This window comes from Stenella coeruleoalba, assembly GCF_951394435.1.
Source record: "Stenella coeruleoalba genome assembly, chromosome: 5".
NCBI classification, from domain to species: Eukaryota; Metazoa; Chordata; class Mammalia; order Artiodactyla; family Delphinidae; genus Stenella; species Stenella coeruleoalba.
Genome location: NC_137150.1, coordinates 96,579,100 through 96,606,469, shown reverse-complemented (window position 1 = coordinate 96,606,469; position 27,370 = coordinate 96,579,100). Strand labels below are relative to the sequence as shown.

The 27,370-nt window shown below is 37.8% G+C and overlaps 1 protein-coding gene across 1 annotated transcript in view; it reads right to left on the bottom strand.

Annotated features, from left to right (window-relative positions):
* ABI3BP (ABI family member 3 binding protein) overlaps positions 1-27,370 on the bottom strand; it is a 258,261-nt gene that overhangs the window by 16,492 nt on the left and 214,399 nt on the right. The window contains exons 53-58 of the mRNA XM_079921882.1: positions 25,841-25,918; positions 24,236-24,340; positions 21,068-21,196; positions 20,484-20,552; positions 14,091-14,300; positions 9,448-9,556 (exon numbers count right to left, since the gene is read on the bottom strand). Of these exons, the coding sequence (XP_079778008.1) occupies positions 9,448-9,556; positions 14,091-14,300; positions 20,484-20,552; positions 21,068-21,196; positions 24,236-24,340; positions 25,841-25,918 (700 nt within the window). The remainder of the gene's footprint in view (positions 1-9,447; positions 9,557-14,090; positions 14,301-20,483; positions 20,553-21,067; positions 21,197-24,235; positions 24,341-25,840; positions 25,919-27,370) is intronic.

Genomic DNA, 27,370 nt, shown 5'->3' with positions numbered 1-27,370 from the left:
AATAGAGAGCCCATACATAAACCTACATGTATATGGTCAATTAATTTATGACAAAGGAGCCAAGGATTCACAATGGGGAAAGGTTAGTCCCTTGAATAAATGGTGTTGGGAAAACTGGATAGCCACATGCAAAAGAATGAAGCTGGACTCCTATTGTATACCATACCTAAAAATCAACTCAAAATGGTTCAAAGACTTGAACACGAAACCTGAAATCATAAAACTCCTCAAAGAAAAAATAGGTGATAAGCTCCTTGATATCAGTCTTGGCAATAATTTTTGGATCTGACTCCAAAAGCAAAGGCAACAAAAGCAAAAATAAATAAGTGGGACTACATCAAACTGAAAATCTTCTGCACAGCAAAAGGAAACATCAACAAAATGAAAAGGCAACCTATAGAATGGGAGAAAATATTTGCAAATCATATATCTGATAAGTGGTTAATATTCAAAATATATAAAGAACTCACAGAACTCAATAGCAAAAAAGCAAATAACCCAATTAAGAAATGGGCAAAGGACCTGAAAAGACACTTTTCAAAAGAAGACATACAAATAGCCAATAGGTACATGAAAGAATGCTCAACATCATTAATCATCAGAGAAATGGAAATCAAAACCCCAATGAGATATTACCTCACACCTGTTAGGATGTCTATTATCTAAAAGACAAGAGATAGCAAATGCTGGTGAGGATGTGGAGTAAAGGGAACCCTTGTGCACTGCTGGTAGGAATGTAAGCTGGCACAGTCACTCTGGGGAACAATATGGAGGTTCCTCAAGAAATTAAAAATAGAACTACCATATGACCCAGTAATCCCACCTCTGGGTGTATATCCAAGGAAATGAAATCATTATCTTGAAACGATATCTGTACTCCTATGTTCATAGCAGCATTATTCACTCTAGGCAAGGTATGGAAACAACTTAAGTGTCCATTGACAGAAGAATCGATAAAGAAATTATGATGTGTGTACACACACACACACACACACACACACACACACACACACACACACACACATACAGTTGACCCTTGAACAATATGGGGGGTTACAGGTGCCAATCCCCCAAGCAGGTGAAAATCTGAGTATTGCTATCTCTGCCTCAAAAATGGAGGAATTGATAAATGACTCACCCAAGGGCAAGAAGCTGAAATAGTTTGGATAGAATCAGGACTCAAACCCTAATTCTTTTGATTCTGCATATTATGATCTCTAATCAAACACAAACTTTAGTCAAAGATCTGTAAAATGAAAATACAGGTACTGTATTTATTGAAAAAAATCCACATGTAAGTGGACCCATGCAGTTCAAACCTATGTTGTTCAAGGGTCAACTGTATGTATGTATGTGTATACACACACACACAACGGAGTGTTATTCAGCCTTAAAAATGAAGTAAATCCTGTCATTTGCGATAACATGAATGAAACTGGAGGGCATTATGCTAAGTGAAATAAGCCAGGCAGAGAAAGACAGAGTTCATGGTATCACTTATATGTGGATCCTTAAAAAAAAACGTCAAACTCATAGAAACGGAGAGAGTAGAAAAGTGACTGCAAGGGCTGGGGTAAATAGACGTTGGTAAAAGGGTACCAACTTCAGTTGTAAGATGAATAGGATCTGAGGAGCTAATGAATAACATGGTGACTATAGTTGAAACACTGTACTGTATAATTGAAATTTGCCAAGAGATTATAATTTAAATGTTCTCACCAATTAAAAAATAGTAAATATATGATGTAATAGATATATTAATTAATTCAGGGGGAATCCTTTCATAATGTATATCAAGTCACGTTGTATGCTTTAAGTATCTTATAATTTTTTCATCAATTATACCTTAATAAAGCTGAAGAAAAGAACAAAATTATTGAAAATTGTTGCTTCTGGCAAATAGAATTTAGGAATAGGAACGAACTGCTTTGTAGTATTTGAGCTTTAAAACCATGTACATGTTCTTCTGATAAAAATGAAAATTAAATTTAAAAAGCTATTTCTAAGACCTACTTCATCAAAATGAATATCTAAGTGGAGTACAGTCCAGGTGACAGCTGCAGTCAAGCCTTTGGGCCTTGTAGAGGACAAGCCAAATGAATAGCACCCCTGGCAGAAGCCATGCCTGGTTTTGCCCAGATAGGTATGGATCCAAACAAAAACAATTTTCCCGGCTGCCCTATCAGAAAGCAGCGTGGCTCTGTGGTTAAGGCCATGGGTTTTGGAGCCAGAAAGAGTTGGGTTCACAGCTGCACTAATGTGTAACTTTAAGGTAAGTAACTTAACCTCTCTGAGCCTCAATTTCCTCAAGTATAAAGATGAGGATAATAATGGTATTTGAGAGGATACTATCAATTATAGTAATTATAACCTCATAAGGGTATCAAAGTATCTGTGAGTTTCTTATGAGGATTAAATGAGATGATACATGTAAAAGCAAGGTACCAGGCACATAGTAAGTCATAAATATTCTCTAGTATCATATCTCTAAAGAATGTTTTTAAAGGTGCTTCTATTCTTGGGGAATTTGACACACACTGCCATAGAACTCTCAAGGTAGAACTGTTCTATGTCCACATACTTGCTTTTGTGTTTGTAAAGGTTATAAGAAGGGCATCTGTGGTTCACGGGCAAAACTGACAGAGATAGGGAAGCTCCGACCTGTGGGATCTAGCCTGAGGTAAACCTCCAGGTCTGGTTAGGGCAGACACTTCTCCCCACCTCCCCTTCCTTTGCTCCTCTCTATAACGATTTTCCTCTATTTTTACCCATAACATACAGCTGAAGTATAGTTTTCATTAGTTGATAAACAAAAGCTCATAAACCTCAGGCAACCACTTTTTATATAGAAAGTGCCGCCCCCCCCTCCCCGTAGCTCTTTGTTGGTTTGAATTGTTTTGTTAGCTGATTGGCCCCTAGTGTCATCTTGAAATATTTGGGCCCCATTCAGGTTGGGTTTCAGTCAGAGGGAAAGAAAGGGAAGAGGGGAAAAAGAAAAAAAAAAAAAAAAAAGAGTAAGGAGCAGTGGAATAGGGAAATCAAATCAGTCAGTTCTCCAAGGACACTGCAGGGTTATGGAAAGCATTTCTGGATACCTGCCATGTGCAGGCATTGTGCTGGCCTGGGAATACAGATGAGAAGCAAAGGGCAGAGCTTCGGAGATACTTCGAGGACAAAATAAGCCTAAATCGGACAGAAGGGAGAGGAGCCGGGCATCAGCAGGCATCAGGGATCATTAACTAGCTGCCCAGTAGGTCCTTAGGGACATTTCTTTTCTCTCCCATTTCTGTGGGGGGACACACAAATTCCAGATCTGGGCTGCACTCTAATTCTGTAGTGTTGCTATGAGTATCTCGCACCCCCCTCCCTGGATACTGAGGAGCTCAAAGTGAAAAGGAATAAAAAGCAGCCGCATAGCACAGGGAGATCAGCTCGATGCTATGACCACCTAGAGGGGTGGGATACGGAGGGTGGGAGGGAGACGCAAGAGGGAGGGGTTATGGGGACATATGTATACATAGAGCTGATTCACTTTGTTATACAGCAGAAGCTAACACAACAATGTAAAGCAATTATACTCCAATCAAGATGTTAAAAAAAAAGAATATGGCAATATGAAAAGAAGAATTGCTCTTTTTAGAGACTAGTGGAGTTCCGTGCTCTTAGCTGTTCTTCTGCCTGATGAAAAGTTGCAAACCTGAGCAATCAACTCAATTTCTTCCTTCTTTAATGAGGAAGCAATTATTCTTCTGCTGCTCAGACCTACAGTAAAACTAAATAAAATGCCCAATGCTCTGGCAGCTTATTTTATTCCTTCCTACAAAGCCGAGGAGAAGAGATATTGTAAGTTAATACAGACTGCAGAGACCAGAATTTCACAAAAACCATATGAATAAGGGCATAATGGCCATTCCACATACCTGGTTTGTTCAATCAGATTTACAGTATACAAGAAGTTGCTGCCTCTATTCCAGTTTATTTTTAGTGCCAAGGTTTTATTAAGTCAAACAACATAAACCAACGGTCCCAAACTATCTTTGCTGTCAGCTACAGGAAACTTTGGTAGGTTTTAGTCTCAGAGGAAGAACTGTTCTCCAGAATCCTCCCAAACCACAGACGACAGTTGAAGTACTTGAGCAGGTTAGGTAAACTTGATTTATCTTAATTCTCAGACAGAGTGCCTTTTCCATAGGAAATCGCTAGACCACATGTATGTCTAGCACACAAAGTGGATTCTTCAGTTTTTTAGCCAAGCAAGGAGACACATGGTCTCAAATAATTTGTCTGACAACAAATCACAGACCACAGACATCGATTCAAAGCAAAAATGCTTTATCAAGACAATTCTACTTGCTGTAAGATGGACCTAGGTTTTGGTTTTATTTTCAGTTCCAGTTTTCCCACTGATTCTGTGCATGGCTTCAGATAGCATAAGATTACATCATTTTAGAGCTGGGAGAGATTTCAAGATCAATTAGTCCACACTTTGTGTCCTTTTAAGCAGTGGTGCAACACAATTTTTTAAGCCATATACTTTATCATTTCTTCCATTCACGGAACTAAATATAATCATAGTGGTCTTTGCAAACAAAGTAGTTGGCTCCGGACAGGAGAGGCTCTTCTTAATATTTTTCTTTTAGTTCAACAAGAGCCACACAATGAGGTTTCATGGGGAAAAAAAATAAGTGGAAAATAAATATTGGAGAGTGGCCTAGATGGGTACTGATTCAGTGGACACTAACATCTCTACATTTTCTTTGTATTTTAGGGGCTGGGGTGAGAGAGGGATCCTCCAAAGAATGTGATAGAGTTGTGCCACAGCCTCTTGCCTCTGTTAACAGATCTCCTGCTTCACCTGACTAAAACAGCTCTGGCTGCCCAAACAGCCCCTCTTCCCTGCGTACATCTGTCACCCCAGCTGCAAGAAGCCATCAGCAAGACCGGGCCTGTCCCTGCTGTGCCGCCCTGGGAGCTGCACCCAGGCTCCTCAGGGCAGCCAAGCGGCTCCATTTTCTAGAGACAGAAGCATCTCACGCCAGGTGTGCAGCTGAACTCTCCCAGCAGCAAGACACCTGCTGGATGGTCCCATACTGTGGGTTATTTTTTGAGCTTCTGCAGAGTAAATAAAACTCGGCTAAGTTGTTAAAAATGGGCAGGGAGACGGTAGCATCATTGACTGTCTTTTTGATTCTAGAATAGTGTGTGAACACTTAGAATTTTTATTCCCAAAAGCCCTGTAGATCTATTTTCTCTGCCTTGATTCTCCTGGATGTTCTAACACCAAGCTCTACTCCACCTATGTCACTGTGTAACGATTAGCCAGTAATTATCACCTGTTTTTAGAGCTCCTGTTTTTAAGTCAGGACAAATGATGGAAAATGCTACTAAAATAAATTCTTTATATGTGTCTCCTAGAATTAGAAAAAAGCTAGATATTCTTTCAGAAGTTATTATCTTCCAGCTTTTCAAACAGGGAATTCCAGAACCTCATGGGGGAATTTTAACAGCTATAATTCAAAGTTTGCTTATTTAGGGAGTTTACTATGTATTTGGACTCAGAATTTTCCTCAAGTAATGAAATGTGACTGAAGTCATTCTTTATAGCTAATAAAAACCACCTGCTAACTGCATCCTGTACATACTTCCTCTTTATTTTACAGGGAGTCTTTTATTAACATTAATCTTGGATCATGGTTGGGGTAGAGAAGATACAATAGAAAGGAACGTTGCCTTAACAACGTAAGACAGTATGAAAAAAGCTTGCATCAAAAGAGCCAACAAACCTACATTGGGGAACTCGTAGTTTTATTATACTTGCTGTAGCCTTGCTGTCAGTAGTAACTTTGAAGACTACTTATATTTCACCTAAGTTGTGCACGTGGATTTCACGTGGACTACTACTGTTCTTTCTTTTCTTGCCGGCCTGCTTCATGCCATCCTATCCTTTACTGTCAAGTTCTTGTCTCAAGTATTCCACGAGGCTTTCTCTCCTCTTCTAATTGCAGAACCTGGGTGTAAGTCCTACATCGGCATGTTCTTTTATTCTGTGTTATGATGTTTCATGGGTGTTAGCTTTGTTTCCTCAGGTAACTTTAGGCTCAGAAATCTCAAAGTAAATGAAATGATTTGACTTCACTTTGACTTCACTTTGGTTATTTGACTAATAGGGGTTTCAACACATAATTTTAATATTTCAGCTCAAAACATTTCTGCCCATTAGACAGATTAATCTCCATCATACCTCTGAGAGTGCAGAATATATTTACAAGCTCAGTGGGGGCTGGGATCTACTGAACTACTAGACCACCACAAAGTTTCCCATGGCATAGACTAAATAATTTTCATTAGAAAATTTACATCCATGTGTGTTACATTTGTCCTCAGTGTGAGAATGTTCTTTACTTCAAACTACTGATATACAACTTTTAAATCATGACCCATTAGGGACTATCAATATAAAATCCTGGTCAAATCACATTTATGAACATTAACAGTCTTTATATCTGAATGGATTTCATTTAATTGTACCGAACTAAAAATAACATTAAATAAGCCACATACAGAAATGCATAGTGGCCCCAACTTTATGCCAAGTTGTAAAACCTGGCATGGAGTTCTGATTACAGGGACTCCTAATCTTAGTTTAATAGTGCTTTTTCCAAAGACAAATCCAGAAAGGGCTTCCTTTGGGTTTTGCTCGTCTTGGGATAAGGATAGGTTGCAGGGGTCCTCCTTAGAAGGTACACTGATGACAGACAGCAGAGACAAGCAAGACACATAGGAGGAGGGTGGGATAAAGAGGACAAGGCTGTAGCTGAGTCTGAAACAATTACAACCAGAAGCTAGATGTGAACCCCATGACCTGATCGGTCCTGTGATTCCAGAATGAAATCCAGCTCAGCCCAAAGGCACGTTTCTCTTATGCACCTATTTGACCAACTAGGTCAGATGCCAGAATGGTACTCATGAAAGAAATTAACAAAAAGTTCTTTTAGTTAGATTTGTTCTACCAGCTGCTATTCATTATAAGTAGCTCTAGTATCAAAAGTGATTATTCCAACTAAATGAAAGTCAGAATGAAAATGAAAGTCAGAGCAAGGCACTCCCCAGTTACCATCCTTTAGGGTCTCCCCATCACTTGACCATGTTTCTTGATCTGGCGCAGAAGGCCCTCCCTAACTTGGCTTCTGCTTCTCTTAGCTTCTACGGCTTCCGGCCACTTTTCGCCCCTCACACTGGTGAAAACAGCCCGTTATTCATCACACACAACCGTGCCATTTCGGGCCACTGCTCTGACATGTGCTATCCTCCCTGACATTCCTTTCTCTTAACAGTCACTTAGCTGGCTCCAGCCTACTCCTCCTTCAAGCCTCAGCCTAGGGGTCACCTCCCCCAGGAAGTTTTTCCTAATTTCCCCACACTTTGCGACGTGCCGCCCACTCTGGGCTTCTGTCGCCCCTGGTGCAAACTTCTACCAGAACTCTCACCACTTTGTGTAGAATAATCGGTCATTAGCGACCTACCCCACTAGCCTCGAGCTCCTCAAGGGCAGGTACCATGCTTACTCCTGTTTGTAGGCACAACACGAAGCACAGGGCTGAGCACATTGTTGGCACTCAGTAAATGTTAGCTGAATGCAGACCCCAACCTTTTACCAACAAATCAGGTTTAAAAGGTCACTGGCATTATTCTACCTCTGATTATGAGCTAATAGGTGCACTGTGAAATCCGAGAACAGCCTGATTCAGAAAAGGAATACAATGAACATTTAGAAATTGGATGCCCTTCAATGTACTTTCTGCATACTACACAGCTCACTTTTTCTTAAGTGGAATAAAAAGCAAGAAACTGCAGAGAAAAGCCAAGTTTTGTAAGCCCAAATCCACCTATTAAAAAGTCCAAATTAAATGACCTTTTCTCTTTTACTCTTTCCTTAAAATAAATTATAGGCTCTCTCCCTGTTAATCTTGCTAAGGAAACAGAACCAAGATCATCAAATGGGCTTTTACTGAAATATATGCTTATTTTGGCTAACTTAATACCTTCAAGAAAATTAGCAGTTGCAAAATTCTCCATATTACAACTCAGAGAACTTAAAAGAAGAAAACATACACTGCTGGAAAAGTGTCGTTTTTGCTGTATAGGACTACGGTTTGTATACAGCAAACCATCTATAATGAATTAGATACTTCCTTTTCTCCTGAAAAGATTAGAAAAGTCTCCCTGCTGTCAGAGCCCAAAGAGGCTCTTCTGGGTGTCACAATCAATACCCAATTCAATTCAGTCACATGACAATGAAAGATACAAGAAATAAAACATGAAAAAAAAATCTCTGATGCTGAAGTTCCAGTCTTCACCTCCACTGATCTTTTTCAACACTGAGGAACTTTATCAAGTTATGAAATACTCAATCTGGAAGAACTCCTGATTGTGTGAAAATTGATCTATGTTGCTTGGGATACTATAACTTAAGATGTCAGGGGTGTTTTTGTTTTGTTTTATACTGAAAGTATAGACAGTTTATCAGACAATGTTTTGGAGCTTGAAGGAAGAAATCGATTTTTCACAGAGAGTGAAATTTAGTCCAGAAATGAATTTAGCACATTGGCTTTATCATGGAAATGCTTGGCTGTATCCATTTGAGAATCTCCTTGAGCAATACATTTGATAATTTAGCCACGTAAAACAAAACAAAAACAAAAAACCCCTTCCCTACTACATTTCTAGAAATGCCTAAGGCCCTTATTTTTCTTGAAATAATAAAATGAACTGATAAAATATTAGGTATTTTAGATTTAAAAAGGAATCACAAAACTATACAGCAAGATAAACAACCTGGTATCAATGTGTAGTAAGGAATGCCAAGAAAAGTTGTTTATTATTGAACAATTGTTAATATTATATATGTCCATTTTCAAAAATCTATTCTCATTGGTCTATATTAAAAAGACCCAAAAGCAAAGGGTTACTGTGTCTGGGACTAGTCTGTAGCTATACTAAGCATTAACTATTACAAACTTTCACCTACATTTGTCCCATGGCTTTTGTTTCCTTGCCCCCTCCTTTCCAGCATGCCAGGCAACTTCTTCTGTGCTTTCAAATCTAGTTTACACCATCCACACTCCAGTTGTCTCTGGTCTATAGACTTTTCCTCCTCTAAATTTTGGTATTTAATATCAATGTTTGATATTAATGGCCTTCTATCTTTCAATGTTCCCAGCTGTACTGTTAACTTACAAGACCATCTTGTCAGCTCTTGTATCCCCACCAATAACTTGCATATTTGTAAACCATGACTCTAGGGGTATCTAGTGCTGTGTATGGAAAGCCAAAGAATGAAATGCAAACTAGACCCTCCCTTAAGATAGAGACGGGTGATGTCATTTTACTCCTTTGTTATGATTTTTGCACTCTCAGAATTCACCTGTAATAGCACTGGTGGCTCACCTTGTGTCTGGTTTTAGATTTTCTACTGTGGAGAAGGTTTGATTTGTAGTTTGAATGGACTTGTTCTTCCCACCGAATGACCCATTTTCTCTGGATATAACTTCATATTCTGAAAAGCAAAAAAAGCCAACAGATACTTGTCTTTATGCTCTGGTGGACTGAATGTTCTCGAAGCTAACCGCATAACAGAGTCAACTCTCATAAAAGTGAGCAACAAGATTGCAGGTCTAGAGACGTATTGATTGTACACATTAGCAAATTCCAAGTGGGGACTGTCAGAGGATGATGAAGGTCCCAAAGCATTTGGGGAGTTGCTCATTGACCATTTCTGTTTTCTCTTTACCATAGCAGCAAAGGTCTGGTAACTGTGAAGACTGTTGATGCTCCTATGGTAGCGTTGGTTATGGATAACCTATGATTTTGTTAGGTAAGTCGGATCGTCTGCCATTGCTGGAAAGCCCAGTTTGGCTTTGTAAAAAAAACATTGTATGAGGAGCGGTGTTTCAGTAGAAACACATTTCCTGCTCATGGGGCTTCACAATATAGCTGGGAAAAACGTCACTGGTACTGCTGCAAAACGTCACATGGTACTGCTGCAAAAAACTGAGTTGAAAACCACAGCAGCAAATAACAGTTAATCAAATAATGAACAATGAACTATACTTTTCTATAGTTCATTATTTTGAACTACAGAATTATGGGATTTTGATACCTACTGCTTATGTAAGTTACATAAATTTTGTACATACTGCTAACATATACCCCCTTGATAATTATCTTTGAATTAAAAAAATTATGCCCTTGAAGTCTGCATAGAAATCTGCATAAATTTAACTTAAGGGCAGGTGTCTATGAACTTGTAGGGCTAATCAAAAGAAAGAGACTTTCAGAATAAGAGAATATAATTTACTAATTTACTTTCCCTGCTCTCAGTTGGGGTTCAGTTTAATGCATGTGACAAGATCACACAGAGGGTTAAAAAAATCGAACAAAAAACAACAACCAACCAACAAAACCCTACTCAAAAACAGCTTCATCAGTATGAAGAAATACACAAATGGTGGGCATCAGGGAAAGTGGGAAGGTTGCAAAGGAGCTGGCAAGTTACTGGGGATTTCTGCTGTTAGCACTGAGACCAAAGGTAGGAGATGGATATCGGAAATAAAACTGAAATTATAGAGTAACTCATGGAGACTTATAATCACCAATTTTAATTTGGGAAGGATCTTTACTGGTGAATTTTAAAAAGCCAAAAAGGAGGATCACTTTTTCTGAGTAATTTCCTATGACCATCATTTTGAAAATTTGAAATTAAACTGGAAGGCATGGTCATTGTATCAGGACACATTAGTGCAGCTATTAAAGGACTAATGGCCCATATTTAAGATTCCTTCCTCAGACTCTCTGCTCCCAACCTATGTCTCAGCTGGCTTTCTATTCTAAAGGAGTGTGGAAAGAGAGGGAGAGGTAGGATCCCAAATTCAATTATGTTCGTTTTATATCTTTTCCTCAGCTGTGAAGGGACATTTACTAGAAAAAGATCAGAGTAATTAGAAAGGAAGTAAAATTGATTTTTAAAAAATGGAAACTGCATGACTTAATGGGAAGAGACAGACCAAGCCACTTGCCTGGATCTCAGTCTCAGTTTTACCATCTGTAAAATGTCCATAGTGTCTCTTCATAGTGTTGCTTGTAGGGATTAAAGAAGGAACATATGGAAAGTGCTTAATATTTTGCTCAACAGGTGGTACCTATTATTATTATATCTTTTATTATTCCTTATTATCCCCGAGTTGTGTTTTGAAACTAGGATCACAAAAATTTGAGAGATTCCAATTGGAAAGATTCAAGTGCTGCTTAGTCACCAAAAGAGCAATTTATATGACACTCCAGCTGGTTATCCATGAAAGCAATCACCTTCAAAAAACATCTTTGTTTGGGTCATTCCTCATCGACTGTGTGATATTCTTTGTAATATCACCTTAGCCTTTTAGTATACTTCAACACTTACAGCACATCTTTTATAATTTTCTTTTGACTCAAGTTTTAAATGTTAATTTAATACTATTTTTGTCCTGAAAGACTGGAGTTTTCAAAATGGATCTAGAAGTTACCTTCATGATTAAAAAGATATTTAGAATTTTTCTCAGAATTCTTGTCTTAGAATGTATATATCTTTCCTTTTTAATGCTTCAAAGTGATAATAGCTTTTCATAAATCCACGAACATTATAAAAATCTACCACCAACAACAAAAAAGTATGTGTCAATATTTCTTATTTTAAATAGGGGATTTAAAAAATAATTTCATTAACAGTAAAGATATAAGAAAATCTACAAAGAACTGACACAATAATTGGTCTGTTTTTTCCCCCTCAGAGGGTTTTATTGCCCTATTATGAGATAATTCACTTAGAACATAATTATTATAAATATTGGGAACATCACTGTCTGGTCAATACAGCATGAAAATAACAAATGGTGATACTACTCTCTGTTAAGTCTTATACTCACAATAAATTGATAGCAATAAGAATTATTATTATAAATTAAAAAACCCTGAAGTTCAAAGAGGCTAATTATAGATCCAAGTTGCATTATCTAGAACACAGTTGGTCTGGGATTTAAATCTATGTCAGCATGCTCTTGATGTATCAGAAAATGACACCTTATAAGTAATTTAAGTTGTCCAAGGACCCAGGCTGTGGCCAATCTCTATGGTGTACCTATTTCTAGTGTAGAAGGGATATGGAGAAGCATCTGAATTTGGATGCATTTACTAGAGGTGAATACATGCCTATCAATTAAAAGAAAGATTACTGACAGAAGTCAACCTGGGGAATGAAGAATATGTTTCACTCTCTTTTTGTTATCTTTCTTAATTCTTTCTTGAAAAACCATTTCCAGTGACATGAGAATTAATCTCTGTATTATCTGAGCTGCTGGTTTATAAAAGATTACATTTGAAATCAAGTGGTATTTAATGGAACACTAAAAATAAACAAAAATGGAAAAAAATAGAACAGATCATTAGGGCATATGGTCCAACAGTGAAATATAGACTAAGTGAGTAATGGTTAAATATGGACTTATTTCTATTTATAAAATATAATAGTTATAGATGTGGTCCTTATCCATGAAAATGGTTATCATAAGTCCAGTATCTAGTGAAAGATCTCAAGCAGCCCGTTAACATTTAATAATAATAATAATGTTATAAAACTAGTTGGTTAGATAAAGTATATCCTATTCATGATTCTTTGAAATTACAGGTTTATATAATTTTAAAAAGTTACATGATGAAAGGAAAATCCTACTTTAAATAGCTAAATCAGATACTATTGACATACCCAAGTGAATATGTATTAGATTATTAAACAGATTAACCAATTCCAACTTGATGTCCTATATTTTTAAGGCAAGTGAAATTTTATAGTTCATTTGGTCTTGTGAGAATGAAGCCTCAGACTATCACAGGAACTCTTTATTAGCACTGCACATGGATTGAGAGTTTTCAACTTTTTAATACATGTAGATAATCAATACTTAGAGATTGATTTTTAGATATTGGGATGATAATACCTACTGGTGTAGTTCCAAGTAAAGAAGCAAGACTAGTCAAATCCCCAGGAACCATGGGCAGTGGCTGGTTCTTTCTCAAAACAAAGGCAAGCTTTGCATAAGAAAGGAAATTCACAAAATATGGTTAAAAATTTAAAAAGCCAGCTAAGCAAAGATAAGCTGCTTACACTGGAAGTTGCCCAGACCAAACGGTTTTGTCTGAGGAGAAATAGCTACTGTTTTCTCCTTTATTCATAGAAGACTTTTTTGGCAGATCCTGAATCTCCCCACTCCTCACCTTGCCCTGTGTACCGCTCTCTACTTTTCCTGACAGCCTCTTAGTGGGCAACTCTATTCTGCCTACCCACCCCAGGCACACGGTGGCGGGGACATGAGCAGCAGGAACCTTGTGTCCTCACGCTGTTTGCTACATCCTCTAGCTGATTTGGCTTGTTAGTCTTTCCACCCCTCCCCTCTACTTTGACTATCCTGTTCACTACAGAGAATTTAAATCCCATATAACAAATTCAAAGAATGACTCAGGGTTTCTTATTTTTCATAGTCATTTTTAGAGAAATTGGATGAGTGACAGCACAATCAAAATTTCCTGAGATAAGCAGAAAATTGACCGAATTAAAACAATTTTCCTAAAATGATTGAAATAACTTTTAGCCTGCTTGAAAATTCTAGGTCAATCTAGAAATTGGGACGGTGAAAGGAAAACAGGTTTAAATCTTATCAGCAGTGGCAACTTCCCATATGTGATCTGTGATTTTCAGGTAATGAAAAGACTAGATATACCTTCACATTGTGAAAAACAGTTCTGAGAGGAGAAGGAAGGTATGCAACTTAAAGAGATCTGCTAAATTAACAGGGAAACCATAACCAGGACAAAGATGATCTTTTCGCATCTTATGATACTTTTAACAATCATGTACCACAGGGACAGCAGAACTCTGCGGGGACTTGCTGTTCCTAAGATATGCCTTGCAGGCCACAGTTTGAATCAAGGTACCACATTCCCAATGCATCGCACTATCAATGCTTCCCACCGTAGTGATGGTCCATGTGTCATGATCTTACCAGTGACAGTGTCATTGAGTGGCTTATCCCAGTCCAAGATGACAAAGGAGGGACACCCTTCCACAGTGACAACAGTGAGGTTGGTAGGTGGGTTCTGCGGTGGGCTGGTGGCATTCCCTTCTGTGGCCTCCTCTTTGGGGAATCGCTTGACAGAATCAGTGATGGAGCAGGGCCTGTTGTCAGGCTTTTGGATATACCTCACGTGAGGACCTAAGACAGAGAGGACATGGAGCACTTTTTTTTTTTTTGAGCTTGGAAAAAAGGTGGAGGTGAACTCATAAATAAAATAATCTGTTTGAGGACATTTGATCTAACACTATAAGCAGATGGATGAAAGCAATGATGTGGATGGTTTGAATTTGTGAAAATCCAGAACCCTATCTTTGGGATACATGACATGGATGTTATTGTTGATTTACTTTTCTAAATAGGTTTAGTTTATGCTCATATCCAAAAGTAATTTGGTCTCCCTGAGCGTGGTTTAAACTGCATAATTTATGGAGCATTGGAAACAGTGCTCAAAAGGGTCTTGTCTCAGTACTGGGGAATGATTAACTTTACACTAAACACAGTTCTGGTCCCACCTAATAAATCTTAAAAGCCTGACTCAAAAGGATCAAGTGGTTTCAAGTTATTTAAACTGCATCCCAGAATAAAATACAAGAATATTTTAGGAATAAAAATATTCCCAACTGGATAAAATAAACAGGAAGATATTACCCATAATGAGGAGAAAAAATAAATCATTTGAAGCCAGCCTGAAACTTGGATAGCTGTAACAATCATCAGACAAGGACAGTAAAACAGTTATCATCACTATAATCCACATGGTCGAGAGTTAAAAAATGGAAGCTATAAAAAAGACCCAAATTAAATTTCTAGAGATCTTTAAAGGAGGCAGACAAGAAAAGACATGCTATACATAGAACAACAAAGAAGGATTATGGCGGATCTCTCATCGGAAAGAATGCAAGTGAGAAGGCAGTAGAGCAATGTATTTCTCTACTAAAAAACAAAAACCAGAACAAAAAACCTTATCATCTAGAATGCTATAACTGGTGAAAATATCTTTAAAAAAAACAAAAGCAAAAGGACAAAAAAAAAGCAAGATACTTTTTAGACATACAAAATCTGAAAGAATTCATGACCAGCAGAACCACTCTACAAGAAAGATTCAAGAAAGTCCTTCAGGTGGAAGGAAAATGATGCTGGATGGAAATATAGCACTTGAAACAGTAACTACATAGGTAAATATACACAGTATTTTTCTTATTAAATTCTCTCTGAAAGACAATTTGTTGTTTAAACAAAACTATTAATAATTTAGTGTGATGTATATAACATGTAAAAGTAAACTATAATGACAGTAGCCCAAAGGCCAGGAGGAGAGAAAAGCTGCTATACTAATGTAAAGTTCTTACACTATTTGTGAAGTTGTAGGATATCACTGGAAGATACTGTGATAAGTTAAAGACACATTCTATAAACCCCAAAGCAATCACTAAAATAACAAAACAAAAAAGTTATAGGAGTAGGACAACAAAAAAAGATAAAATGGAATCATAAAAATAGTCCAAAAGAAGGCTGAAGGAAAAAGGAAAGAGGGAACAAAGAATAGATGGGACAAATAAAACACAAATAGCAATATGATGATAGACTTAAACCTAACCATATCATTCGTCATGTTAAATGTAAGGTTCTAAACACCCAAAATAAAATGCAGAGATTGCCAGACTGGGTGAAAAAGCAAGATCCAACTATACGATACCTATAGGGACAACATTTTAAACAAACAGACTAACAGGTTAAGAGTAAAAGGATGAAAAGAAGAGATACCATGATAACACTTATCAAAAGAAAGCTTGAGTGGATATATAAATATCAACAAATTAGATTTTAGAGCAAAGAATATTACCATAAACACAAAAAGGTCACTTCATAATAATAAAGGACCAATTCCTCAGGAGTTTATTACAACCCTAAGTAATTTAGGTCTATATCTAAATACAGACCTTTAATATACATGTAGCAAAACTTGATAGAACTGTTAAGTAGAAATAAATTCACAATTAGAGCTAGAGATTTCAGTACTCTTCTCTCATTAACTGACAGAACAGTAGACAGAAAATCACTAGGGATGTAAAATAATTGCACAATACAACCAAGCAAACTGACCTAATTGACATTTTTATAGAACCCTTGTTATGGACTGAATTGTGTTTCCCTAAAATTCCTATGGTGAAGACCTAGTTTCCAATGTGAGAAACCAAAGATACCTTGATCTCAGACTTCTGGTCTCCAGAACTGTGAGAAAATAAATTTCTGTTGTTTAAGCCACCGAGTCTGTAGTATTTTGTTATGGCAGTCCTAGCAAACCAATACAACATTCCACTTAAGAAAAGCAGAATACACATTCTTTTCAAGTACACAGAGAACATATACTAAGATAGACTATATTCTGGGCCTTAAAAAATGTCTCAATAAATGTGAAAGTGTTCAAGTAATACAGAGTATCTGACAACAATGGAGTTAAATTAGAAATCAGTAACAAAACGATTTCTAGAAAATCTTGAAATATTTGGAAATTAAATAACATACTTCTAATAAGTCAAAGAAGAAACCAAAAGGGAAATTAAAATTATTTTGAACAGAGTACAAATGGAAACACAACATATCAAAAATTTTTGGATGCTGCTTAAATAATATCTAGGGGAAAATTTGTAGCACTAAATTCCACATCTGAAAAGAAGAGAGGGCTCAAAATCAATGAGCTCATCTTCTACCTTAAGAAATTAGAATAGAAGAGCAAATGAAACTCAGATTAAGCAGAAAAAGGAAACAATAAGATCAGAGTAAAAAATAAATGAAATAGAAAACAGAAAAATAACAGACAAAATCAATGAAAAAAAGTTGATCTTTTCAGAAGATCAAAAGAATTGATAAACCTACAGCCTGACTGGTTAGGCAAAAGAGAAAAAAAAGACACACATTGTCAATAAAAGGAATGAGAGAGGTGACATCACTACAAATTATACAGATATCAAAGTAAGAAGAGAATATGAATAACATTATGCCAATAAACTTGACAATTTAGAGGATATGGACCAATAACTTGAAAGACAAAAATTACCAAAGTTCACTATGGAAAAAAATATTCTAAATAGTCCTGTACCTATTAAAGAAAGTGAGTTACATGTAAAACCCTTCTCACAAGGAGAATATCAGGCTCAGATGGCTTTACTGGTAAATACTAACAAATATTTAGGGAAGAAGCAACACCAGTTCTAAACTCTTTCAGAAAATTGAAGAAAAATTCAGCATCATTTTGATACTAAAACTTGACTTAGACATTACAAGAAAACTACAGACCAATGTCCCTCACTGAACATAATTCTAAACAAAATTTTAGCAAATTAAATCCAACAATATATTAAAATGAGAATGCACTATAACCAAGTGGAATTTGTCACTGGAATGCAAAGGTAGCCTACAACTCAAGAACAATTACTTTAACACATTAACACACTAAAAAAGGAAAACCACATAAGCATCTCAATAAAGTCAGAAAAATTATTAGACATAATCTAGCATTCATTTCTGATAATGACTCTCACCAAAGCAGGAATAGAAGAAAACTTTTTCAACACAGTGAAGGGCATCTATGAAAAACCTACAGGAAGCACCATACTTAATGGTGAAAGGTTGAATGCTTTTCCCATAATATAAGGAACAAGAAAAAGATACCTATCCTCACTATTTCTATTCAATATTTCACTAGAGGTTCTAGCCAGTACAGAAAGGCAAGAAAAAAAGATACTTAAGTTGGAAAGGAGGAAGTAAAACTTTCCCCTCAGATGACATGATTCTGTAGGTAGAAAATCCAGTGTATCTACAAAAAGACTACAGAGGTTTGCAAGGTTGCAGAATACAAGCTCATTGAACAAAAAACAATTGTTTTCCTATATACTAGCAATGAACAATTAGAAACTGAAATAAAAAATGCTACTTTTATGGTTTTCCTTACATGGAAAACTACAAAACATTGGTGAGAGAAATGAAGAACACCTAAATAAATGGTGAGATATACCATGTTCATAGGTAATAAGACTTAATACTGTATAGCTGTCAATGTTTCCCAGTTGACCTACAGATTCAATGCAATTCTAATAAAAATATAAACAGGCTATTTTTTTAGACATTGAGAAACTCATTCTAAAATTCAGATGGAAATATAAAAGGACCTAGAGTCACCAAAACAACTTTAAAAAATAAGAACAATGTTGGAAGACTAACATAACCTGATCACAGTGCTTATTATAAAACCAGTGATCAAGACACTGTGGTACTGATGGAAAGGTAGATAAGTAGATCACTGGAACAGACTAGAAAACCCCAAAATAGTTCCACATATATATGGACAATTGATTTTTGACAAAGGTACAAATTAAATTCAGTGGAGAAACAACAGTTTTTTCAAAAATGATGCTGGAACGATTTGGATATCCATAAGTGAGAAAATAAATGCATTCATACTTTGGATCATATAGAAAATTTGACTCAATACAGATCATAGACCTAAATGTAAAAGTAGAAGACTTCTAGAAGGAAACAGAGGAGGTCTTTGTGAACTTTGATTAGTCAAGGACTTTTTAAATATAACATAAAAGATACAATCTATATATAAAAAACCAAATTGATAAACTGAGCTTCATTAAAATTAAAAAAGAGACGCCAAACACTGGGAGAAAATACACACTGCAAAGTGTGTATCTGAAAAAGGTCTTCAATCCAGAAAATATGAACACTCTTAAAACTCAATAATAAAAAAATAAGCAACTCCATAAAAAATAGACAAAAAAAATTGAACAGACACATCAAAAAAGATATACAGATGGCAAATAAGGACATGAAAGGATGTTCAGCATCCTTAGTCATTAGGGATATGCAAAATAAAATCACAATCAGATACTACTACACCTTTACTAAAATGGCTGAAATTAAAAAGACTGACCATAGCAAGTGTTGGCAAAGATGTGGAGGAACTGGAACTCTCATATACTGTTGGCACAAAGGTAAAACAGTACAACTGCTGTGGAAAACAGTTTGGCAGTTCCTTAAAATGTTAAATGTCCATTTATATACAATCTAGCCATTCTCCTTGTTGGAATTTGTCCAAAAGGAATGAAAGCATATGTCTACACAAAGACTTGTACATCAATGGTCATAGCAGCTTTATTAGAACAACCCAAATGTCGTGAACAGTTTTAATAAATTAGTATATATCCATATAATAGAATACTAGTCAGTAATAAAAAGGAATAAACTACTGATACATTTAGCAACATGGATGAATCTCCAAATAATTATGTTGAGTGAAAGAAATCACACACAAAAAGTTCATACTGTATTTTTTTCATTTATGTAAAATTTCCAAAAATGCATACTAATCTATAATATAGTGACCTAGGGACTAGAGGTCGGGTGGGAGGAGTGAGGAGGAGGGATTATAAAGGTACATGATGAAACTTTTGGAGGTGGTGCATGTATTCATTATCTTGATTGTGATGATATTTCATGGGTATATACATATGTTGAAATTTATCAAATTTTATACTTCAGAAAAACATATCACAAAAGGAAATACTGGGTTCTATATCATATAATCTCTCTTTTACTGTGGTAGATTAGATTACTGTTCAAAAACATTCTCTAACATTCTCTAACAAACTCCGCACTCCCAATGCAGGGGGCCTGGGTTTGATCCTTGGTCAGGGAACTAGATCCCACATGCTGCAACTAAGAGATTACATGCTGCAACTAAAAAGATCCTGCATGCCGCAATGAAGATCCCGCAGCGGCAACAAAGATTCAACGTGCTGCAACTAAGACCCGGTGCAGCCAAACAAATAAATAAATATTTCAAAAACATTCTCTATATCCATGGAAGGAGTACACTTCCCCAATCTTTGTTATGAGCTTGGCTATGTGACTTTCTTTAGCCATTGAATATTGGCAGGTATAACACAAGAAGGAGCTTGAAATGTGGTCAGGTTTTTGGACTCCCCCTCTCTTCACTTTGTACTGTCATGAGAATAGCTTCTCTTGGGTCACTGTTAGTCCTTCATCCTGGGCACCAAAATAAACAGATGTGGAGCAGACCTGAGCCCAACCTATAAGAGGCCCAGCTGTACCTGTTGCTAGAAGTAGAACCACCCAGCCAAACACATGGTAGATCAGCTGACCTCCAGGCAATTTGTAGACACATGAGAAATAAATCCTTTTTAGCGTATGCTACTAAGATTTTGTGGTTGTTTATTACACAGCAACAGCTGACTGATACACCCACCAAAGATAGCTTTGTTAAAATGGAGATTTGGAGCCAGTCATACATACCTTTGAATCTGGGCTTCCCAAGAGGATCAGTTTCTCTTGTTGGACTTGAACTAAAGTCCGTCATATTACCTGAGAATGGAAGATACAATGAAAAAGTAGTAAAACTATAAATATTTAATACATATGCCTCCTAGTCAATTCCTTGCAATTTGATTTCAATTATTATTAGTATTACTACACATATTATCCACACTAAAAGGCCTTTAATTGTGTCCTGCTGGTGCCCTTCAGTGTAATAAATAATGATTCAAAGATTACAACCAAGTAGCTAATACTCATTAATAAATTAAGATATGCGTAATTAGTAATGGCATGTGATTTAGTAAGAAGCACTGGGTAATCTAGATCTTTTTAGGAAGACTTTCCTAAAGATCTTGGGAACTTCATTCTATGTCTGCAAAGGGAAGGAGCACATTCTATAATAAAACATTAGAAATAAGTATAATTTTTAAATTAAAAAATTCATAGCAATCATAAAATTGAGTAAAATAGATGATCCAGAACTGGGACTCTTTTCTCCCTAGTTTGAAATCCTTTAGTACTTCGTAGCTAAGCATCCAGTGGGAAGTGACTGATATACTAACCAAGATCTTCTCCTGAGGCAGGAGCTGTTGGTTGCTTTTTATCTGTCTCTGTTCTCTCCAAGGGGGCTTCAGTAGGTCTGAGTGTTGCCCTCAAGGGTGGGGAAGTTACTCGGTCTGATGAAATGATTCCTGTAATGTAGAGCCAAAGGATTCAGGCTTTATAGGGAGCCCTGCTGAGTTCCCCATTTATTTACTCAATAAATATTTATTAGCGCTTACCATGTGGCTTGGCACTATATGCCAGGATTAGAGAGAAAATAAGACCTGGTGTCCTTGATCGGGAGAGATGTGTGAGCCAAATTATACTGAAGCATTATAGATATTGTGAAAGCATGGGATAAGGTCTCAGAGAGGACAAGTCTACAGGGAAAGATGATGAGTGTTGGGTGGGAGGAGGGCAGGAATGCCTTCCCAGAGGATGTACCAATAAAGAGGAGAAGTGATCAGTAGGTAAGCCTGAGAGCTGTATTCTAGTCAGAGGTTGCAGGAAGAACCAGGTCAGGGAAGCATGAAATCACATGGCGTGTTGAATTTGAAGGGGTGAGAGCCAAGAGTGCCAGGAGCAGTGAGAGCAGAGTACGGAGGGGCCGGGAAGGGCAGTTCATGAAGGGCCTTGCATACCATGGATTTAGATATTATTTTTAGGTGATAAGGACCCATTAAAAGATCTTCACTAGGGAAGTAACATGATCAGATGAGGAGAGGGTGAACAGTTAAGTTGCAAGGCTGGTGGCAGAGAGAGAAATCAAGAGATTAAAGCAGTTGCGTAGGCAAGGGCAGAGGAGGTGAACAATGTAAGAAGCAGTGAGACTGGATGGAAGGGGTTTTACATGAGAAATGTCAAGGGGATGGAGTGGCCTCACTGCAGATTAACTGGCAGGCATGGGAGATGGCTGGGGGGGAAGAAGAAGAAGTTTCTAAGGTAATGTCTGTGATTCTGGCCTGTAGCTAGAACAGTGTCACCCTGAGATGCTATATTCAACAATGTCTCCTCTACTCTAAAAACACCTATAGGTCTCCCAAATGGGATGCATCCCAAGGTCTAGGCAAGTATGGGTAGAATAGAGTGGAGGCTAGATTAGGTTTTATAGTCCTCCTGGGAAAAGGAATCATTCTCAGACAATAGGGAGTCAAGGGGTACAAGACTGACCCAAGGACTGTGGCCCAGCACAGAATCACGGATGAGCCATTCAGATGGGCTGCTGGTCCAGCCCCTGCAGACTTAAGCTCCTGGTCCTGGTGGGAGTAGGCCCCAATGAGAGGGTGAGTGAAAACCATGAGACACTGCACTGCAGCCTGAAGGAGCTTTTTAGAGGGTGCAGAGCAGCACTCGTCCTGGCAAGGAGAGCGGGACTGAGAGGCCTCGGTAGATCTGGAGATAGGGGACAGGTGGAGATGCCTTGTAGTAGCCTAAGACTGTTCTCAGAGGCACATGTGCAAGAAGTCTTGTGTTCAGAGGACTCCCAGAACATTGAGTTGATTTCCTGAATTCCGTACGCACTTTCTGTGATGGTCATCAGGCCAAATCTGTATAACTGACCTCATTTGTGTTTGGCTCTTCAGTGTAGTCATTTCTTTTGAGTTAGAGGTGGAAAGCATGGGGCAGGGAGGGCACCAGAGTTAATCTCAGAAGTGGAATGTGTTCATACCATCCCACAGGCTGGGTGAGTTATACCAAAGCTACACTTCTTGATGGCAGTGAGCAAGGTTTCATATGGCAGGAACCAAGGCCGTGGAGGTGCAACTGAAGACACACAGCCTTGTAGGGGAGCTCTGTGGTGGGAGGTTCCCCTGACTCTTCCATGGGGGAAACTGAGGCATCACTTTCAGTCTGAACTAAAAGCTACAGAAATTCAAGTCACAGCTGCCCCAGGTTACAATTAATGAGGAAAACCTGGTCTCCTCACTGGGGCCATGTCGCTAGGCCTGGACCCAGGAAGGCACCATCAGCATGGATGAGAGGCTGATTCCTCTTTCAGCTGATGGAAAAAACAATCTAGAGACCACTGTCCCCTTGCTACATCATGAAAGCTTCTCCATCACCACACCCTCCTTCATCCTGTGAAAAGAGTGACAGTCATTCTCTTTCTCAGAAATCCTTATCAGTTTCATCTTTCACAGCTGTCCTTAACACTGTTATCCTGATTCTGACTACAGAATATTTAGGAAGTAGAGATGAAGGAAGAGGGAGGAAAAATGGGAACATGATCTGATCTGCTGGTAGGTCCACTGGAAGAAACTTTAAGAAAAGTGAGGTGAATCTTTGCTCTGAACTAGGTTCACTGATTCTTAATTTCACTCACATATTCACTCAATGATTACTGGATTCAGTCAATGAACACTGGATTTGGTTCTGGGAATTCAGAGAAAATGTCATCTGTCATCAAAGAGCTCATGAAATAGTAGGGGAAGACAAGTACACAAACAAATAGGTATAAAACGGTGGTTTGCTCTAATAGAGGTATGTTTCAAGGAAAAGTAGAACAGAGAAGCAATGCTAAGTCTCCTTTGGGGAGCTAGAGAAGGCTTCTTCAAGACAAGGATGAAGTACAAGTATCCCAGGTGACTCGGAGTGGTCATTCTATGGGAAGAAGACAACACATGCCCTAGGATAGAGGCATGTGAGCAAGCTGAGAGGCAGCTTGACTTTAAAATATATTCCTGCCTTGTTGCACAGGCTAGACCTGCTCAGTCACCCTGAGTATTCCAGTTCCCAATCTCTCCCCTTGCACCGTAATACCGGGGTCAGCATGAAGGCTGGTGGACAAGGGAGCTATCAATGAGATGTAAAAGATTCTATCTCAAGAGACAGGATGATGAGTGGACGATATTTTCCATTACACCTGGTGGGTTGGCAACACAAAACATCTCATCCAAAATAATCCACTTTTTGAAGAAACTGTGATAGCTTCTGTCTCAGCACAAAGCACACAGCATCTAAGAAGCAAACTGGCCTAGATGGACATGGGTGGTTGCTTTCTCCCCATCCACCCAGAATCAGGATATGAGTCCTCAAAACTATAATTTACAGTCTGGTCTTTGGGGCCAAAACAGGCACATGTCACACACACCAAGGGCTCGTCCATTGCTTGAGCTATCACACCAAGAAGGGCTTGCGTTTGGCCAGTGAGATCAAGGAGGGAGAAGGAAGGTATGTGATTGACGTACCTGCGCTTCCTGGCTTTCCGGTGACATTATTTGGTGGTAAAGGCTTTCTTCGTGGGGGCATGGGTCTAGGTGGCAAGGGTGGGCGACGAGTGCCTGGGATTGTGGCTAGGAGATTATATTACAGATAAAGTGGTCATAAGGATTCACTCTATAAAAATCATGGGTTTTAAAAATATATAATGTTTGACAAGTAGCAGCTGGATGAGAGAGAATAGATTCTACAGAAAAGTGCCTGCAATACTTTCTGATGTTCTTCTAAATTAGTGCTTGTAACGTACCCAGGGATAACGAAGCACATTTGTGTATGGGTAAAATATTCTCTAATTATAGATGAAAATATATCAGTACATCTGCCCTTTGAAAGGAAAAGTAGAAAATAGATGTATAGAATTTATCATCTTTAGTTTCCTATATAGACTCGACAGTAGCATTTCTGTGTCTCATTATCTCCAATTGCCTTTGATTTGCAGGCTACAATTCCTACACCATTTTAGCTTTGAGTTGGTAAAGCATATAATTTCTCCTTTAGTAGGTGTTCCACTCCATCCTCCAACTCTATTATGTAATTATAATTAAACAAACACTTTCAGAACTTCTCAAACGATTACAACAAAATAGCCCTGATGGCAGAAGCAATAAGCCTGTGGCCATGGAGAGCAGAGTCACCACACACGGGCACCTGGCCAGGGAGCTGTAAGTGGAAGGCAAAGTTTCACATCCACTCTGCTCTCTCACACACCCATGAGCCCTGGTGCAAGGCTGCCAGCCCAGAGGAAAGGAACGTTTTTCTAAATGGTTTGCCCGAAGGGCAAAGGGAAGAGACACCTTTTTATAATCTGCACAAAGGTGGACAAGGCTAGAGGTACCTGGAGCAGACCACCTTAACCCAAATTTTCTTTTAAGTCTTGTGTTATAGCTTAAAAATTCATCTCTTTCTTTGCATAATATGTTGGTTTAAAAATCTTCAAGTAAAATTGACAATCCAGGAAAATACCCTGTGGCTTTAAGTACTTCCTGGGATATTAGGAATTGTGCACGTGTGTGCATGTACTGCAGGGCGGGAGGGAGAGTGAGTGGTGAGGATACAATACAGATCTCTAACCCAGACATTAATACATCAGAGTAGGTTTCACAGCATCCTTTTAAAAGCACAGAGTTCTTATTCAATGCAAAGATATTATCGCTTCATAATTTTGGCCTATTATATAGAGCACAGCCTCAAATTAGAAACATAAATCATTTCAGGCAAAAGGATATTATAATAAATTACATAAGAACAAAACTTGTATATGATGAAAGGTAGAATCCACCGTTACGCTTCAGCATTTGTCCACTGTGGCCCCTCAGAACATTATATAAAGTAATTATTAAATCAGTGCCTCGTTAGAGGTACTTATTAATATTCAATTTGTGCATAAAGTGCTTTTTATTTTCCTGAAGATAATATTTTGGTATGTTTATCTAGCAATACCCCTGTACTGTTAGCATGGTTCTGATGCTTTGGGGACGGTGAGGATGCTACTTTTTTTTGCTGCAGCACATGTAACTTGCAGTTACAAGTTTCGGAGCAGAGCTGAGTGAGGGAGTCAGCATTTTATTCCTTACCTGTTTTTTTTGTGGAGTAAGGAGAGTCCACTGACACATTTCCATCAGTACCGGATGGCAGTGGTGCTTGCTTGACCCCTGTGAGCAGAGAGGATGACAGAATAAATAGATAGCAAAAATGTGGTAAGTAGTCTTCACAGAAACTTATTGTGCTCCGAGAGTTTGATGGGCTTCTCCCATCTGTGTATAGGAAAAAAAACTTAAAGCCCTACTGCATTCATTAGTTGTGATTTTTTTCTCTGCAGAGTTAGTGTTTGATTGCAGAACGTGGTTTTGCCTTAATTTTCTATGATGTCCACCCCGCACTGCCTGCCTGGGTGATACTGTTTTGCTAGGAGTAGTTCATCTACAGTGATTGGCTATTTTTTTTTTTTTTTGCCAATATTCATGGGCAAATTTTGTGGTTTTAAAAAAACTTTTCTCCAACTCCTCTACCCCAATGAAAACCCTTAAAATTCCACTGTGTTTGGGTTTGTACTTAATGAATTGACTTTAAAAATATTTTTTGAGAGTTCTTGGCTAGAAGGCTGGTTAGGCCACAGACTGGATCTGTGCTTTTGAGATTTGTAAATTAGGCCTGGGCACGCCTAGAATTCCAAATTGCTGTTTGGAAGAAACTGACCTGAAAATTACTTTGCGCGCTATTTTATCTCCTAAGTCCCTCAAACACAATCTGGTTCTAGGGTTTTGGGTAGCAATCCTAAGGGTAGAGGGAACCAATTTAGCTTTTGTCCTGCTTTTTAAAAATTATTATTCTTTTACATTATAAAATAATCTTCCCTGATGTGGCCGGCAGTCTTCATTAAGAAATAATAGGAACAGACGTTTTTTAGAATCTCAAAAGTAAATATTATCTTAGATATAATGGCTCACCCTAAAAAGAGAATCCATACTCTGAGGACCTGACTCTAATTCACCAATTAAAAAATAAGAATAAACATTGAATTAAAATGCTAGTTAGTATATTAACAAGGACAAGCACAACAACAACCCTGTTTTGAGTTCCAGGACTCTGTAGGGACATTATACACCCAGTCTCATTTAACGTGTAGGCAGATATATTAAGTATACAACAGAAGCTGATATTTTTACATTAATTTATGAAATTATTATAACTATAATGGGCATTAGTCAGCATTATAATATTAACTTATTAGTATTATTAACAGTTATAATAATAATTATGATTAACATTAATTTATGAAACCCAATATTACAATCCCACACCCTCTGCTATTTGAATAAGAGATAACATATAAAATCAAGGTGAATGTATGTAGCCACGAATCAACTGCTGTTGATTTGTGGTAGGAATAAAATGTTTCTGTGGTCACTGACTATTTTGTGGCTCATCCCACAGGCATTGTGAGAAGAAATAGCTCATTAGTTTTCTTCCTGTGCCCTCCTCTTAGTGGTAATGGAGGTGGGAAGTGACTCATTTGGGTGGTTACTCTGTCCATGGCTTAAGGGAAGGCAGAGTGCTTTCATTTGTGTCACCAGGATAACGTGGCTTGCTGAGATCTGATTTAC